Source organism: Triturus cristatus, chromosome 2_2 (genome assembly GCF_964204655.1).
Source record: "Triturus cristatus chromosome 2_2, aTriCri1.1, whole genome shotgun sequence".
NCBI lineage: Eukaryota > Metazoa > Chordata > Amphibia > Caudata > Salamandridae > Triturus > Triturus cristatus.
In genome coordinates this window covers 538,044,660-538,062,650 of record NC_140582.1, presented here as the reverse complement: position 1 = coordinate 538,062,650, position 17,991 = coordinate 538,044,660, and the positions used below count along the sequence as shown (strand labels likewise).

Below are 17,991 nucleotides of genomic sequence, written 5' to 3'. Positions count from 1 at the left end.
CACCACGCACTGGGCTCTCTACGTAGGAAGGACTAATTGGGGCAGCTTCCAGGCGCATCTTGACATTTAGGGAGCGACGGCAGGCAGTACTTGCACTACGCCCGAGGGCAGCCCGTCAAGAATCAGCATGGGACGCACTGATACCAAGCAGACAAAATTGCCATTTGAAACACGCAAAACACCCAGGCCCAGCTCAGCAGATCACACAGACTCGGATAGCGTGGGCACTCAGGAGGAGAATTGGAAGGCGCTACTACTTGGCATGAAACAAAGCCTCACAACCATCGCTGAGAAAATCGACACCATGAATATGCGGATGGACTCAGTTGTTAATAAGCTAGACCACCATGAACAACGTATCAAAGAAGCAGAAACTAGAGTGTCTGAACTGGAGGATGGCGCCACGGCAAACAAAGAACATGTTTCGCAGATGGATAAACTGCTAAAAATAATTGCAGATAAGAAAGAGGATTTAGAAGCCGGGTCCAGAAGAAACAATGTACGTATCCTAGGCTTGGCGAAATCGACCAATACGGGGATAGTGTTTGTATTTGGTAATTGCTCTATTAATTGGGAAGTGAAGTGCTGTCATCAAGCTCCCTTTCTTCTCGGTCTTCATCCGTGGATGACTGATCTTCCACTGGAGATTTAAGGAAGTGGCGCAGGCCAAGGTAGCAACTTCTCTGATGATGATTGCAGAAGTGGAGATGGATGTCTGGGAGAGGGTACCAGAGCAGGTAGCCACAAAGATGTGTCTGTGGTAGCGGTGTGGCAGATTCTGATTGAGGGAATCTGCGGTAAGTCATGTACTGTAAGTTAGTGCCCGGTGTTGCCCGCATTTATACTGCAGGTTCTTGCACATACTGAATATTGTTGATAATAGTACTTATGGTCATCGTCATTCTCTTCCTAGCATTTAATGTGCAGGTCAGAGGGGCAACACGTCACTCCAAACATACCATCTGTCAGGAAGGCCAGAAATTTGAAACAATGAGCAGGGCTTAGGGAGACTGCCATCACACAACATGCGGTAGAAAATCTGAGAGACTGGAGCCTCTGTGGTGAAGGTTCTAAAGGGGGATGTTGACTGGTTGGTTGGACTTTGCACCATTTTAAATTACACTAAAAAGCTATTAAAGTGAATGTCTTTTGCATTAACTTAAATGTAATTTTTCTTTTAATTTACTGCTTTATATATACCATGGAATTCCCACTTCGATGACAGGGAATGATTCAAGCATGTAAGTCTATGAAAGATCCAATACTGGAGAATCCTTTAAAATCGACACCTGCAAATCCTCTTTAGAAGATAAAAAGCAAGTACCACGTACAGAGAAACCTTTCATTGCTGAAGATGCTACTGATCTCACAAAGTCATAAACATATCCATCTGCCAGCACACAGACATCTTATGCTCTGTTTTTGCACTCATCATCACACCCACAACTTCAATACCTCCCTGCAACAAACCACAACCATATGTAGCTACCCATAACAACGCAGACTGGTGCAGTTTAGGTTCAACTAACCGACTATCTGCTGAGACAGCAGAAATGGGAATACCAGCGGTCTGAATTATTTTGCCAATGACAACAAGGAGCCACAAATCACACCCTCATGGGCCAATTCAGAGTCACTAAAGGTACTGATAATGGAATGTCTTCAGTTTGTATTATGTTGAAAAAGATACAATATTGAAGGTACTGGGGGAAAGACGGTTTAACACCCAAATTGCAGCTCTTCAGAATTTGAAAGAAATGCTTGAAGCACTCAATACAATTGTGGAATCCTCACATTTACAAAATAGTCCAGACCTCAACAACATTAACACTCTACTCCTGAGAAGATACCTGAAGCCTTCTTGGAACATCTGCCTGGACATCGCTCTCTATCAACACATGAGCATTGTGAATATAGATGCCACTAAGTACCTCCCAAGTACGAAACACCATTCTTTCTTAGAACCCCCCACACTTTTAGTCTACTGAATGCAGTTATCTACAAATCCTTCCTGACTCGCGCACAAGGTAGAAAAACTGTTAATTTAAACCTCGTCATTCTGAATACTCCAACAAACCGATTTTGAGTCATATTTCATTATGTGAGATTATGCACAAATATACTTTTTTAATGGTCTTCCAACCCAGTCAAAGAAACATGTGTCACCACTTTCATATGGTGTTTCAGGACTGTAAAATCACACATGTCCTGTCCTATGACAACCCACCAGATTGTAGCAAACGTAGTGGATCTCCATCAGAAGATCAGATTCAAGAACAAAAGAAACAAGAACAGTAACAATTAAAATCTACTCACTGAATAATAGGTACAACTTTTCTTATTCACAATCTCTATGGAAGTATGTTAAACACTGGTATCCTGAGATCTGGTACAACTGTCACCCATTCATCACCTTAAGGCTTTGTATGAAGTGTCTGCTTCAGAAAAATGTACTCCATACTTATAACGATCCTCAAAATGAGAAGAACCTTCCATAAAGGTTTGAAAGGGCCTAGCAATCTCTGAACCTGCCACCATAGACACAGCGTGCACACAAATCCACAAGCAAGGTGATGCACTGAAATCCTCAATTCATCATTTCTTCAGACTGCACCTCATGTGACCCTTCGAACCACTCCTCTTTACTATCAGGCTAGTTCTATATCGGCACATTGATGGGCAGATGTGTAGCATAGCAGCGATCTCCTATGCAGGTTGCACTGCTATGTAGGATTTGCAGAATGTATAGGGAGAGTGAGAACAAGGCGAAAAAGGAGACCAACAGCGGTCAAGTGAGTCACAATGACATGGAACTCCAATTTAAAAGATCTAACTGTGCCACCATGCCCAAAGCCTCCCTCACATGCTTCACAATGGTCTTGAATCTTGGCCACAAAGACGTTTCCCAAATTACTCCATGGTCTGGCTTTACTCATTGTTGAAGAAAGGAGTTTTCTCTCTGTCTTTTTTCCTGAAAAATGTCTGTTTCTGGAAGGCCAAGTTCACTTTTGTGTTTCCTTGGTGCCAATCCTGCTGAAGGAAATAAATAGAAGTCCTAGACCATCAATGATGAGATGGGTTTATTCATCAATTTGTACAGCTTCTTGACTACCAGGAAGAAAACAAGTTACTTACCTGTAACTTTGGTTCTCCAGGATTGGTAACTTTTATAGATTCCCAGAGCTTGTATCATTCCCAGTCGTCGGAATGGGAGTCTCGGTAATAAATAATACCATAGCAGTAGGTACAAAAGAGAAAGAAAGGCCTAATCTCATTTTGTAGCATATCCACCTCTTTTTGTAAAAGAGACCAAAATAATGCAACGACCAATCAGATTAGCCTCACCCATAGAACCTTCCTGAGAGAGCCTCACAGCCTCAGATTTTCGGAGCCGTTGTGCAACAGTATAACAGAACATGCTGAAGGCTGAGCTTTCCCAGGGGAGGAGGGTGGGCGCATGGGAATCTATGAAAGTTACCAATACTGGAGAACCAAAGTTACAGGTAAGTAATTTGTTTTCTTACTCCAGTATTGGAACTTTCATAGATTCCCATAGCTTGTATCAGAATAGCCAGCAGTTAGAAAAAACGCACATTTTGTGGAATAAACCATAGAATAACCTTGTGTGTCTATCATCATAAGAAATACTAGTTACAAAAACACTAGTCAGCAAACATCATCACATACAAAATGTGCTAAACCAATAAGAGGAAAGAGGGTTAGAAGGGAAAGCTCACCGCTCACTGGAAGAGATTCCTCAGGACTGCCTGTCCCACTGCAGCATCACTCCGCGTGGAAGAGTCCAAGCAGTAATGTCTCGTGAAAGTATGGGCACTGCTCCATGTAGCTGCCCTGCAAATGTCTTTGATCGGTACTCCAGCGAAAAGAGCAGCAGAAGACGAAACTGATCTTGTCGAGTGCGCCCGTACTCGCCCTTCTAGGGGCTTACCAGCCGCTTGATGACAGTAGCGGATCGCGCTGGCAATCCATCGTGCAACCCCGTGCTTTGAAAGGGGAAAACCTTTGCGAGGTGCATGGAAAGCGACAAAGAGCTGAGTAGATCTCCTGAAGTCTTTGGTGCATTGGAGATAACATTTTAAACATCTTTGAACATCCAAAGAATGAAGAGACCTCTCCGCTGGAGTTGTAGGTCGAGGGAAAAAAGATTTGATAATGACCGGTTCTTTCAAATGAAAGTCCGAAGCGACTTTTGGGATGAATCTTGGATTTGTCCTCAGAATGAGAGTGTCTTTTTTAAACTCTAAGAACGGATCCTTAATAGTTAGAGCCTGAAGTTCACCAACCCTCCTGGCTGATGTCAAAGCGAGGAGGACCACATTCAATGAGAGAAACTTAAGGTCCGCCCTATGAATTGGCTCAAAATTGAGCAAGGACTAAGTTGAGCTGCCACATGGGTGGTGGAGGTCTAACTGGAGGGAAAACCCTAAAAAGTCCATTTAAAAATTGTTTCACGATTCTTGCAGACCAGAGGGAAGGGCCAAAAGCTGTTCGTCTGAATCTAGAGATAGCTGCCAGGTGCACCTTGATAGAGGAATGAACGAGCCCTGATTTGGCCAGAGTCAAAATGTATGGCAAGATCTGATGAGGAGCAGAAGAGAAAGGATGAATGTTCTCTTGGCGGCACCACAGGCAGAAACGTTTCCATTTCGAACGATAGGTCTTATTCATATTTGGTGCGCGGGCCTGAGCTAGCACCTCTCTACATTCTTGAGGGATATTCAAGCTTTGAAATTCTCTGTGCTCAGGAGCCATGCTGTGAGCTGAAGCGAGCTCGGATCCGGGTGTACCACTTGGCCCTGGGACATCGTCAATAGAGAGGGAATTGGACGCAGGTGAATTGAATGATCCTGGGAGAGCAGGAGAAGCTCTGTAAACCAAAACTGGTGGGCCACGCCGGTGACACTAGAATCATTCTGCAGGGTTCTGCCTTGAGCTTCCTGAGCAGTCTTGGGACCAGAGGAATTGGAGGAAAGGCGGAAACAAAGGTGCCTGACCAGGCCATCGAAAGCACATTCCCCAATGATCCCTGATGGAATTCCCTGCTTGCGTAGAACCGGTATTTCCTGTTCTCTGGAGTGGCAAACAGGTCTATGGACAGAGTGTCCCAAAGATTGAAAAATCTCTCCAGAGTGCACTGGTCTAATTCCCACTCGTGACTCACAGATTTCAGACGACTCAGCGTATCCGCTGTCGTGTTGAGGGCACCCAGAAGATGTTCTGCCGAAATAGAGATCTGATGCTGGATAACCCACTCCCAAATCTCCTGGGCTTCCTTGGACATCAGCTGAGACCTTGTTCCACCCTGCTTGTTCGCATAATTCATGACCGTCGTGTTGTCCGTACGGACCAGGACGGTGGATTCTCGGAAAGAAAGCCTGTAAAGCTAGACGAATCGCTTTGAGCTCCAGTAGGTTGATGTGGAGAAGGTGTTGCTCGGGCTGCCAGCGGCCGCTCACTTGAAAATCTTGCAAGACAGCTCCCCAGCTTTCTCTAGAGAGGCGTCAGTGGTAAGTATCAGAGGAGGTGGAGGGAATGTGAAGGTGAGACCCTGAGAGAGATTGTCTCCGACCATCCACCAGTTGGCCGCCTCTTTCATAAGAGGAGTGATGACTACTTTGTCGTCGAAAGAACCTTCTGTTCGGCGCTACTGCAAGTCCAAATGCTCTTGGAGCGGGCGCATTCGCAGCCTGCAATGCGGAATTAAGGGAATGCAAGATGAGATTGATCCTAGAAGAGATATGTAAAGGCGAACCGACAGACCGTTGTGCTTGCAATCGCCAGGCGGAGGTCATCAGTTTTTGCTGTCTTTCCTCTGATGGGAAAGCTTTGCAACAAACTGTGTCCAGAATAGGCCCCAGAAACTTGGCCAACCTGGAAGGACAGAGGATTGACTTCTCCTTGTTGAGTTGAAGTCCCAGATGACTGAAGAGTTGAATGCAGCTTTCGACTGCCTCTGATGCTGCCTCAGAAGACGGTGCTTTCACCAACCAGTCGTCCAGATACTGAAACACCTCTAGCGTTTGTTTTCTGAGAAACGCTGCAACTGGGGCTAAGACCTTTTTGAATATCCGTGGCGCGGATCTGAGCCCAAAAGGCAGGACCTTGAATTGGAAGTGGCTGTTGGCTACTGTAAAGCATAAAAACTTCCTGTGGACAGGTTGGATGGGAACATGGAAGTATGCATCCTCGAGATCTAGGGTGGCCATGTAATCCCCTGGGTTGGGGAGCCGCAAAATGTCCTGTAGGGATACCATCTGAAATGAGAGTTTTATGAGATAGGTGTTAAGCTCCCTCAGGTCTAAAATTGGGCGCCATTTGTCTACGGCTCGTGCGAACGAGGAAGAACCGGGAATAGAATCCTTTGCCTCGCTGAGACAGAGGTACTGGCTCTATCGCTCCTTTGAGAAGTAGTTGGTGAGCTTCTAGACGTAGAAGGTGCAGATGTTTGGATTCGGTGGTGCGAGGGGCTCTGAAGGGTGGAAGGTGTTGAAACTCCAGTGTATGGCCAAAAGTTGAGAATACTGGGGCCTGTAAGACTGAGATGGCTGCGGATAGGAAGAATAGCGCTGCTGCTGGTATCCACCTCTGTATGAAGAAAAGCCTCTTCCTCTCGCTCCACGGAAAGGCACTTTGCGGTATTGCAAAGGGACTCTGCAGTTTCCGTGTCCTTTTTTATATCCTGCAGCGCATCGTCAATGTGCTTTCCAAAAAGCATCTCCCCATCGAACGCCAGATCCAGGATTTTATTTTGGACTTCTGGGCGGAAACAGGTGGACCGAAGCCAGCCTTGCCGTCTAAGGACTGCCGCCCCTGCCAGAGAGCGGAAAGCTGTGGAACCAATGTCCATTGCGCAATCAATAATTTCCGAGGAGGAACGTTCTCCCTCCTCTAGGATTTTCTTGGCGTCAGCCTTCGAGTCTTCGGGTAGCTGGTCTAGATCAGGGGACAGGTCACACCACATCTGGCGATCATATCGTCCAAGAATCGCCAAGGCATTAGCAGCCCTGACCAGGAGGCTGGATATAGAAGAGAACCTCTTCCCAACATTATCTAGTCATCTACCCTCCTTATCCAGTGGTGTGGTGAGGGGGCGCCGATGGATTCCTTGATTTTCTTTGGGCCGCTTGAGAAATTACAGAGTCCGGTTTTGGCTGGCTGACCAGACAAGCGGGGCTATCCTCTGGAGATTTGTATTTCTTCTCCAGTCGAGGAATAACAGGCATGACAGTTGCTGGAGACTTCATAACTTTTATCCCCTCATCCCAGACATGGCCCACAATTTGGATAGAATGAACAGATTTCCTATAAGGTTCTTTGAAATCATAAAGGAAACATTCCGATTGTACCGTTGGAATGGGTAGATGGAAACGTTTGGAAGACCTTTCCATTAAATTGTGAAAACCTCCAATATCTGCTGGAGGAGAATCAGCTGGATACAGAGTTGGAGAAGCGGGATCCGGAATAATGTAGTTGTCCCATTCCCTATCTGGATCTGGGACTGAGACCCTGCCCTGGTCATTATCCGATGAGTCATCCTGAAGAGTGACAACATTCTGTTGCGGTTCTGTTGGCTCTGGAACCAGAGCTTGAGGAAGCGGAGGAGCAGCTGGACCAAAAGGTGGAGCCGGAGCAGGCGGCGGAGAACCTCGTCTTGGCTCTGGGCTGGAAGATTGAGTCGGAAACCTCTTCCTGTAATCCAACAGCATGAATTGCAGGTCAGCAATGAGTGAAGACGGCATGGAAACCCTGCCCTGTTGCGCATGTTCCTGGGACCTAGATTGCGGCAGATATTGCTGTTGTTCCATATAATAGTCCTCAGAGTCTGAGTCTTGATACTTCACACGTAACTGGGATGGGCTGTATGCATCCCCGTGAGGACCGTCACTCTGCGTGGAGAAGTCATCTCCGGGGTAATCTGACGTCTTCTGATAGAGATTGCCACCTTTTGTATCGTTGGCAAGGTCGTCTACGGAGTCCGGACCGTCGACGACGAAAGGGCGAGGGACCGTCGTCGAGACCGTCATCATTATAAAGCTGGAAGCCGTTACCGTCGTCGACACCATCATCGTCGTCGTTCTTGTCGACATGGAAGTAGTCATCGTAAGCGTCGACGAGATATTTACAGGTACCTCAGCTTGCGGCGTCGAAGTCAATGGAGACGATAAACTTCTCGTGGACGAGCCCGTCGATGGAGTCTTAGTCGACGCCGGTGTAATTTTCGATGTTGTCGTCGACGGAACTGATGTAGTTGACAGACGACTTTTCCTGTCAGCTTTCACCTCAGATGTTACAGAAGCTGGTTTTTTGAAAAGTTTTAGTTTCTCAGAAGGAGGAGGTGAGACAGAAGACCCATGGCTCATCTTCTTAGCAGATTTTTCCTCAGAAACCAGTCCTTCCCTCTCCTTTACACCTCGGTGAGGTGATTTGCTGGAACTACGCCTGTCAGACCTATCAGAGGTCTTTTGTAAGGCCTTGGCTGGGGGGCAGAGGAAGTTGAAGGAGAAGACCTACCCCTTTTCTGTGATCTCCTCGAAGATGTCGCAGAGGAGGCATCTTCACAGGGTCTTTGCGTGACTTCAATTTTTGCAGCCAGGTGAGTAGACGTCCCTCACAGTCTCTCAAGGTCTTTGAAGAGAAGGTCCTACAGATCTTGCAGTCAGTAGGCTTGTGGTCCGGGTACAAACAATAAATACAGTCGTTATGTTTGTCCTCCACATAAATCCTCTTTTTTGAACAGGTGGCACAAGCTTTGAACAAAGCCTTCTTCTCCTTGACAGACATCCTGAAGTCTTAAAGTTGAAGATTTATAGTTGAAACCAAGAAGTTGAAGAGAAAACTGAGCAGAGCTCAGTGGAGACTCCCTTGCACAACGCGCGGTAGAAAAACGGAGGATCTCAGGAAGGTTCTATGGGGTGAGGCTAATCTGATTGGTCGTTGCATTATTTTGGTCTCTTTTACAAAAAGAGGTGGATATGCTACAAAATGAGATTAGGCCTAGGCCTTTCTTTCTCTTTTGTACCTACTGCTATGGTATTTTTTATTACCGAGACTCCCATTCCGACGACGGGGAATGATACAAGCTATGGGAATCTATGAGGGTTCCAATACTGGAGTAAGCAAACGTACTCAAGCCACCAGTCTGTTTTTCATGTAGGCCACAGTATTTTGAAGGCATATCACTGCAAGCTTCAGGATTTCTGCTGCTATGCTGAGCTGCCAAACACCACAACATCCGTTAGATTTGTTTCTTTATTTTGTATATACTATACTCTAAAACCCCAGAGGCCATAAGTTCACCTTTAAAGTAAAATATAACAAATAAATAGGGTTATCAATATGGATGAGCACTGGAACCACTGGACACTGCTTTGAGTCTGGAGTCCCATTACCTGGGCAACAATATGGGAACAGAACTAGTTAGCTATGGTGGCAGGAACCATTTCATTTAACACCAGAGCAACACCCTGCGACAAAAGCCCCCCCCGTCCACACCAGCACCATGCTACTGTGTAAAAAGTGTCTGAGGGTCTCAGCGTATGGCTTGTGTATTTTAAAGAGAAAGAACCTGCAAAGGGAATAGTATCAATAGGAAATCTAGTTACAATAGTTATACATAATGCACACAGCTGAGATAAAATGGCTCTAAAAATTATACAAGAGGCTGCACTTAAAAATTCTGAAAAGAAAGTTGTTTAAAAGTTTTTATTATTTACCTTGAATTCTCATACTGTTTCACAGTCATCAGTGTATCCTCAATTGTTTTGTTTACCAAGGTGTTTACATTAGAGATGAAAAAGTTTATAGCCGCGAGAAGAGTCTCTCCATTTTTGGCTAGAAGTTTCTGGGTTTCTGCATTGTATCCAAATTCTTCCTAAAAACCAAAATCAGATAAAAAGATCAGACTTGTAGTAAGCAAAAATAAAAGGACTAACTTAGAAGACAGATGAAGTACATGTTTAACTAGCCTCAACAGCTTGCTGGCGCTAAGCAATTAATTTATAGGCAGAGCCAATTGGGGAGATGAAAGCCCATGGCACTAATAATATTTGAGCCTGGTCCTCGTCAGGCTTTGTACCTGACTGAGTTGTGCAGAAAAATTGAGTATAATGGGCACAAGCAGTTTGTTTGCTAATTTCTTTTTTGTTCGCCAAATTGAGGCTCCATTGTAGATGGTAGTAAAAGTAATAGTTTACACCCAACCAAGAGACTGGTGCAAGAGTTAACACCAGCACGGGAATTATTTGCGTCTTCTGTTATACCAGCACCAATCTATAAACTAGGACTTAAGTATCAACCAGTAAAAATGGTGGTGAACGGACAGCTTCATTTGTATTGCTTAAGTTCAGTTCTCACAACAGCCTTAGGCATTAGTTTATTTGAAATAGAAAGCGTGTAGTGCTCGGGGAAGTAAGGCGTGGAAGTGTGAGAAGCATAGTTTACTGGCGAAAGTAGAAGGGTTGCAAGTAAGAAGGCAAAGGCTGATGGCTAGTGGTAAAGGGATTGATTAACTTCCTTCAGTGTTTGAGCATAGCGTTCCCCAGAGCAGAATAACTAGTTGTGAGAATCCGTTAGTGAGTCATCGGGACAAATTATTATAGGTGCGTGTTCATACCAAACACCAACCATGGCAGTGGCTCAACTCAAGTGATATAGTTAGATAGGTGTATATAAAAGTATTTGAACAGCTCGTCGTAGATGTAGCAAGACGGGCGACCAGACAGGTAGGTGTATGTTGAAATGCACTTAAAACACTGCTGGAATATTCTGTAAGGCATGCAAACCAGAGTGATGGAAGTGTACTGAAAGAGTTCTTACAGAAATGCCTTGCTATGTGACGTGGGTAAGTGATACACATTAGTGTGGGTGTTGAAGGGCTCTCATAAAACTGTCAAGTTGTACCAGGTTTCTGCACACAGCAGTATTCTTATTGGTTCCAATGATTAATCTTGTCCGGTGTATCAAGATATTATCACCCTGTTAATGGAGATGGTTTCTTTCTGAGTCTAGGCAGTGGAGTGGGTGAATCCAGCTGTTGAATCAATAGCACTCACCCATTCAAAAGGACTCTCATCTTAGGTGCCTTTTACTCTCATAGCGCGAGCTGACCCAGAACCTCTTGGTAGCAGTGCTGCCTAGCTGACTGAGATGTTTAGATCTTCCACATCTTCTAGTCATCCTTTTGGGATAGGCAAATGGTAAACTAGTGGCGTTCAGAGCCTGAAACTGATCACAGTGGGGTCTAGAAGGGTAGACAAGTTAAAAGGAAATGAGGTGAAAAGAGAAGGTACTGAGATGCGGACAACTCCATCCAGGCAACAACCTTCATGTTTTTCAGTTATGTGCCAGTGCTGCATTTGCTATTACTTAGCACAGAGTGGCTGCAAAAATCACACCAGACGACAATAGTGCCTAATCTCTAATAGCTGCTGCCACATGTGACAAACACCTGGTTTAGAGGGCAGGGTGAAGGGGATACAGGCAGTGGAAGAGGATGAGAGGGTCCAAGATCCACAGGAGCAGATGTGATGTAGGTAATGGGGCAGAGGTGAGAAGCAATAGAAAATCAAGAACCTGCAACAATCTGTGTCCTGTGCCGGGCATGCTACGAACATCCCTTCCATCAGCGCACTGCACAATTTCTCGAAAGAGAAGAAAGATTAAGTAGGATAAGCTCCTTGTAAGGCTGGTTGTGTTGGGCAATGGAGAGATGTTCCAAAATGGCAAAGCATAATTTGTGTAAATAGCATGATGAGCCTGCAATGCGCTGAAAAGACCCCCTCATTACCCTGAACACAAAACCAAAGCTGAAGTCTGCAAAAGAACAGAAAAGCAACATGCAGCAAGACTGGAAGAGTGTAAACAACTTCAATTAGAACTATGGGCCAGATGTAGGTAAATGTGAAATATTGATTTCTTAATACCGAATTTTACCGATTCGGTATTAAGAAATCGGTATTTCCTATGTAGCTAAAGATACGGTAAAAATACCGAATCCTTAATATTTCTTATTACCGAATCGGTAATTGAGATTTGGTAATAAGGAATACCTCATCATTCATTTCTATGGGCTTGGAGGCCCATAGGAGTGAATGTGAAGACATTCAGTAATTCAGTATTAGCGATTCGGTATTACCGAATCGGTAATACCGGGAGGTATTTCAAGTGTGCCAGGGTGTCCTTGGATACCCTGGTGCACCCCTGAAATGGGCATGTGTGCACATTTGGCACACATACATGCCCTAAGGGCATGGATGTGTGCCACATGGCACTCTTAAAAAAGCAAAAAAGTGCTTTTTTAAAGGAAATCGGTAATTAACACCAACTTGAAGTTGGTGGTAATTACCAATTTCTTAAGGCCCAAAAGCACTCTTTAATGTGCTTCCTACATTGCATCTAAGGAATCGGTATTACCGATTCCTTAAATGCAAGAGCAATAAGGAATCGGTATTTACCGATTCCTTATTTACCGATTCCTTACCTACATTAGGAATGGCTAAATACCAGTCGGTAACGCTGAAATTTACCGAATTTCGGGGTTACCGACCGGTATTTAGCCACCTACATCTGGCCCTAAATCACTAAAATCCTCACTGTGTGATAATACACCACCATGAAGGGAGACGATACAGAAAGCATTTCTAGACTTTAATATAACTTGAAGGAAGCCATGAAGTTAGTTTTGCGGATATATTTTCTAATTTTACATTCCCAAATGCGGTTTGCTTCTCTACTGCGTATGTCTGTGGAGAACGATAGTCATATGCAGTCAGTCCTTCTGAAAGATTTATGCTGCGAGAACAGCAAAGCTCTCATTTTCTTTCTTTAAGCATACATTTGCATACAACAAGGTCAGTATGCTATGCTTACACCAATATAAACGAATGTATGTTCCACAGCAGTGGATTCAATATTTGTAAAGACACGAAAAAGTTAATAATGTTACTTGCAGCCCCCATATCTACATTCCTATAGTACAAATGGAATCGTTTGCACCCAATATCTACTGCGTCTTTGAAATGTGTGCTCTTTTTACAACAGTTATATACTTTTAAATATCGGTAGAGAAAACAATATTCTAGGACATTGACTTACCTAATGAGGGATAGATCATTCCTTCAGTAACAGCATATATGTTTTTTTCTTGTTTTTCATTCTGTTTCTAGGCACAGCCACTATAGGTTTTGCTGTGGTCTTCATGTGCCCCACTAAAAGGCTGCCATCTTGTGGTGGTGTTTTTTTTTTTTACTGAAATGTTTGCCCTGTCATCCTCAATTCTGACATTGCAGCAGTTTCGTTTTCAGGACAACCAAGCCTCATTTGAGGAAGGTTGCAGGCAGCGGTGTTGGAGGTATGCCAAGGCCAAGCCAGTATATGTCTGACCAAGCCAAGGTCGCCAGAAGGAAACGTTGGATCAGCCTTGTTAGAAACTACATTAGTAAATGTTAGCTTCCCCCACTCCCGCTGCACGATATGTTTAAAAATAAAAAAAAAGTATTGGAGCCCAAAGCTTTGCTCAGAATAACATAAAAGCGACCCCATTAGCGACTCCGTCAGATAGACAACAAGCATTTACAAAAACATTGGTAAAGTTAGAGCTATTGGCATTGCTCATGACATTATTTTTGTTTATGTTTTTCTTTTTAAAACATTTAAAGAAACGGCATTGTCACGAGCAATGCCAATAGCTCTAACTTTAACAATGCCGAGACCGTTGCATTGTAAATGCTTGTTATGTTTAGCAGGTGCTTCCTTTTATACCTGCTCCGAACGGACCCTCGTTTCCATTGATTGTCTTTATAATGGCCCTATGTTTACATCAGAAAAATGAGGGTGGTGCCATCAAACAACTACACGTATCTTTAATGTGGTCATGCTTTCAGTAAGTATTGTTGTTTACTTGTATTCTCAAGGGTATCCAAAGGATGATTTTTCATTGGCTGATTAGCAAATACCAGGGAGGTGCTCCAACAGGAACTGTTAGTCTTGTAAACGTATTCTTTGTTTTTGTTTATATGGACATTTTGCTCTGGGAACGTTTTATTTTTAATGGATTTACTGCACTTGCAACATGGTTACAGATTGTGTATCAAGCTCATATTGAACAAAATAATACTACCAGGTAATATTCCAAATAATTTGTTTTTGCAGCATAACGTAGATAACCTTGCACCTAAATTAGTCCTTCCATATTTCACTGGGAACTGATATATAGTGTTCATATTCCAAGGTTCACTGTGAAACGTTTTTATACCACTGAATTATGTGCAATAAAGGCATGCAAACATCACTCTTTCTACACAAAAATGCAGGAGAACGCGTCCAAACACAGATTAGAACTACACCCACAAACATGCAAATCGAGTCAAAACCGATATATAAATTTTCTGGTTTTTCCCCTTTCAGCATTATTCTGCTCCCTATGGCTTTAGCCTTCGGAATGTCTCGACGGCCTAGAACTTGCTATGCCAGGCGCGGTTTTCTGCCACGGACACCGTGCATGTTTAGCATATATGCAAAGGATCCTCCTGTTTAATGTCCAGCTGGTGTCCACATCAATCACTGCTGTTATTCATCTGGCTAAGGGGGGGCCCCACCCTGTCGAGACCCCTGACTTCTGCATCCCTCCTCGCTTTTGCCCCTGCGCTTCACAACACAACTCACTCCTGTTCTGTCTGCTCCCTGGCTAACCTGAAATCCCACGGGGAAACGGGGAGGTGGGGGAGGGGTGTATGCGACAGGACGGTGGAGGGCTGGGACAATGGCGAACTTGGGAACAACGAGAGTGGCTGAAGATTGACGAGAGGGCCTGGGAGTGAATTGTCTGACCAGTCACGTCCCATCGCTTGAGTCGTTACCCAAATAATTGGAAACAAAAATCAGCTCCTGTAATTTCATTTCACGATAGCCCCATCCCCTAAGTATACCCGGGACTAGTGGGAAATCGAGATATTTTGCAAGAGATTGGCGGTGCCTGCAAAACCACTTGGAAGGCTCAGGCTGAATGGTCCGAGACTACATCTCCCAGGATGTTTTATGCCGGCAAGTCAAAACACGGAGTGGAGTCACCTGGCAACTCTCAACAGCGAGATATGTTGGGAAAACATTTTTTCATAGGGGAAGATAATATTTGAAAGTTGACGGTGGTGTGGGGGCGCACATGAAAAGATGGGATAGTATGGTATTTGAGTAATATGTAACAGTATGAGGTATAAAGAATAACATGTTTCTGACTATAGAAAGAATGTTTAAGGAGAGTCTGCCTTGGAGGGTTTCAGGAATGAGCAGGTATGATCAACAAGCATTGGTCCTGACAGCTGAGTGGTGTGCTTGTGTCACGCTGGCTTCTCAAACAGCTCAGGAACCAGACCCCTCAAGTACAGAGGATGGTTTTAGTAGGACACTGGCATACGTTTGGATAGGCTATTCCCTTTAAATGCCAGTAGGGTTGGGGCACAATATGTTCCAAAACCTGACATGTAGTGCCTTTGCCTTTCAGAGGCACCTCCATCTGCCACATTTCCTGAAGGCCAATTGGGCACACCGGAAGTCAGTTTCTCTGCCTGCTCGCTTTTCTTAATATGAAATCTCTGTTTAAGGGCAGTCTAGCTTATGAGGGACTTCTTGGTCCCTCAGATTTGAATGTAGACCCGCATGCTTTTCGGTTAGAATTCTAGTTTTTATTTCAAACACCCCTTTGCTGTCACTCGTCTGCGTCACCGGGCCTATGATGCTTTTCGCAGCAGCTTGTAAATACGGAGTGCTGTATTTTTTTCAGGAACCTGTAAAAACGAAATGGTCAGACTGGCCTAGTCCCACACCCGGTTTGTTATGGTCGGTGGAGGATGTGGTGGGGGCGCTTGTCTGCGCAGGAGGATGTGGTGGGGGCGCTTGTCTGCGCATAAGTCATTTACAGCACTCCCAGCCATAAGTAATGCATGCAGTCAGTCTGGAGCCCTTGCAGCTGGGAGCGTTGAGCGCCTGCCATTTAGATTGGTATTTGAATTATAGGTTACAGGCTTGAATCGTGGCAGGGCTAATAGACTCAGTCCTCCTTCAGAGGCCGATAAGGCGAACAGCAAGATGCCGATGAGCAATATACAGTCTTTAAGAGAACAATTCGGTTTGCGTGCATGAAATGTATGTGGCCAATGAATGAGGACGTTGTCTTTATCTAAGCATGCATTTAATAGTAGCATGTTCTGGGCTGGTTTTTCAGAGCGCCTCTCCCATCTGAAGCGCTTCCACCCAGGGGTGGGCCTACTCTTCTCCATCCTATTAGTAAGGGCTGATTAATTCTGCATTGAAACAAGACTCCGAGCTTGGTGTGAAATCCCGTTACAGAAATCCTCATTAATACATGGTTGCCGCTGCAACCCTGACTCGAGTAAAAAAATAAGCGCATACCGAAAACAAAAGAAACAAAAAAGGATCGCGCCGGAGCTTGTCTTTATGGGGCCATGTGTTTGAAACACATGGCCCCATAAAGATAAGAAACCTTTTGCGACGCACTGAAGGCAGACGAGCCTGTCCAAGTGGGACGGCTCAAAAAGCCAAAAGTGAACGTCACAAAGAGCTCTTTCCCAATGGCTGGCCACCGTTTAGCATAAACGGTGACGCCGGCCAATGGGAAAGAGGGGCGGGGCTTAAAGCCCGTTACTGAAATCTCCTCCAAAACGTTAAATCTCGCCAGCGAGACTGCGCATGTGCGCAGCCCACGCCAGCCGAGACCTAAAAAGGCGTTTTCATCAGATTGCGTAATATTTATGCCATGGTAGTGTGAATTATGTGACCCAATAACACGTTATAGCAACTGCACTCAAACTCAGTTACGTATTTATCAGGGTAAACGAATGTACGATTGCCAATTGTTTCTTGAAATGTACGCTTCCCTTCATTTTATGATTACTTATTCTGTATTCTTCACTATAACATGAGGTCAGGTCACACATGCACAGAAGTGCTATTAGTCTCTCCCCACAGTCGTTCTCTCTCACTTCCTTCAAGTATAGATTACTTAAGAAAGTTGCATTGTCCAAATAATAAAGAATTAGATCAGCTTCGTGAGTGCCTATGTTTTTTTGTAGAGAACGAAGCTGTATTTAAAAAATACCAATACAATTTTGATTTGAATTGGAAATGCATTTTGATGTTCAACTGCAATGCAAGATGATTGGGAAATGCACTCCTTGTTAGGCAACCAGTAAAGTAACAGTAGACAGATAATGCCAAACCATTCAATGCACAAAATGGTGCCAAATTATTTATCAGCAAAAATTTTAAATGATACAACAAAATTAAACCTATTAGACCAAAACTAGCAAACAATTAAATACATAAAACGCTTTAATCTAAGTCTACTGCAAAATCAAAAGAGATATGTAATTCTTAAGAATAAATTATGGAGGTAAGAAAGAGTAAAATACACCTCTTCTTTGGTATTTATGTCTTGCTCACAAATTACCCATATTGTTAACTGTTTTGGAAAATGTGAACTATGCCATTAGATGACATCACAAAATAAATTTTGTGCGCTCCAACCAAACACACTCCTCTTAAGCCCGCTGGGTTATTGGCAGTCTACAGGAGCAAGACCCAACATCACTTAGTAGCGGGTGCGACTTGTACACAAACACGTGCCCAGCACGATGTCAGGCTTGAACCATCATCTGTTGCTTTACAAAGCCTCGGGGAAGTTTGGATGTTAGACATTCCTTGTTCTAATGCTTTTATTAAAAACAAAGAAAGTTGTCAATTCAATTTAATTTTCTTTCTACTGAAATGTCTGCATGCAAGAATGTTTTTATTCACTGACTTGTGACCAACGTTCAAGACAGGTTTCTATAATTCTAAAGATCTGACTCGGGGGATCTGTTATGCTGCCTTAAATTATAGGGAAGGTAGGATGACTGCTTACTACAGATTCGAGTGAGAGACATTTTGGTGAAGCCCAACACGGATAGACAATAAAAA

At 44.1% G+C, this 17,991-nt stretch overlaps 1 protein-coding gene across 7 annotated transcripts in view; it reads right to left on the bottom strand.

Annotated features, from left to right (window-relative positions):
* The window catches only part of ARFIP1 (ARF interacting protein 1), a 441,450-nt gene that overhangs the window by 109,032 nt on the left and 314,427 nt on the right, over positions 1–17,991 (bottom strand). For all 7 annotated transcript variants that reach the window (XM_085641674.1, XM_085641679.1, XM_085641675.1 and 4 more), the window contains one exon: positions 9,735–9,892. In XM_085641674.1, coding sequence (XP_085497800.1) covers positions 9,735–9,892 — 158 coding nt within the window. The remainder of the gene's footprint in view (positions 1–9,734; positions 9,893–17,991) is intronic.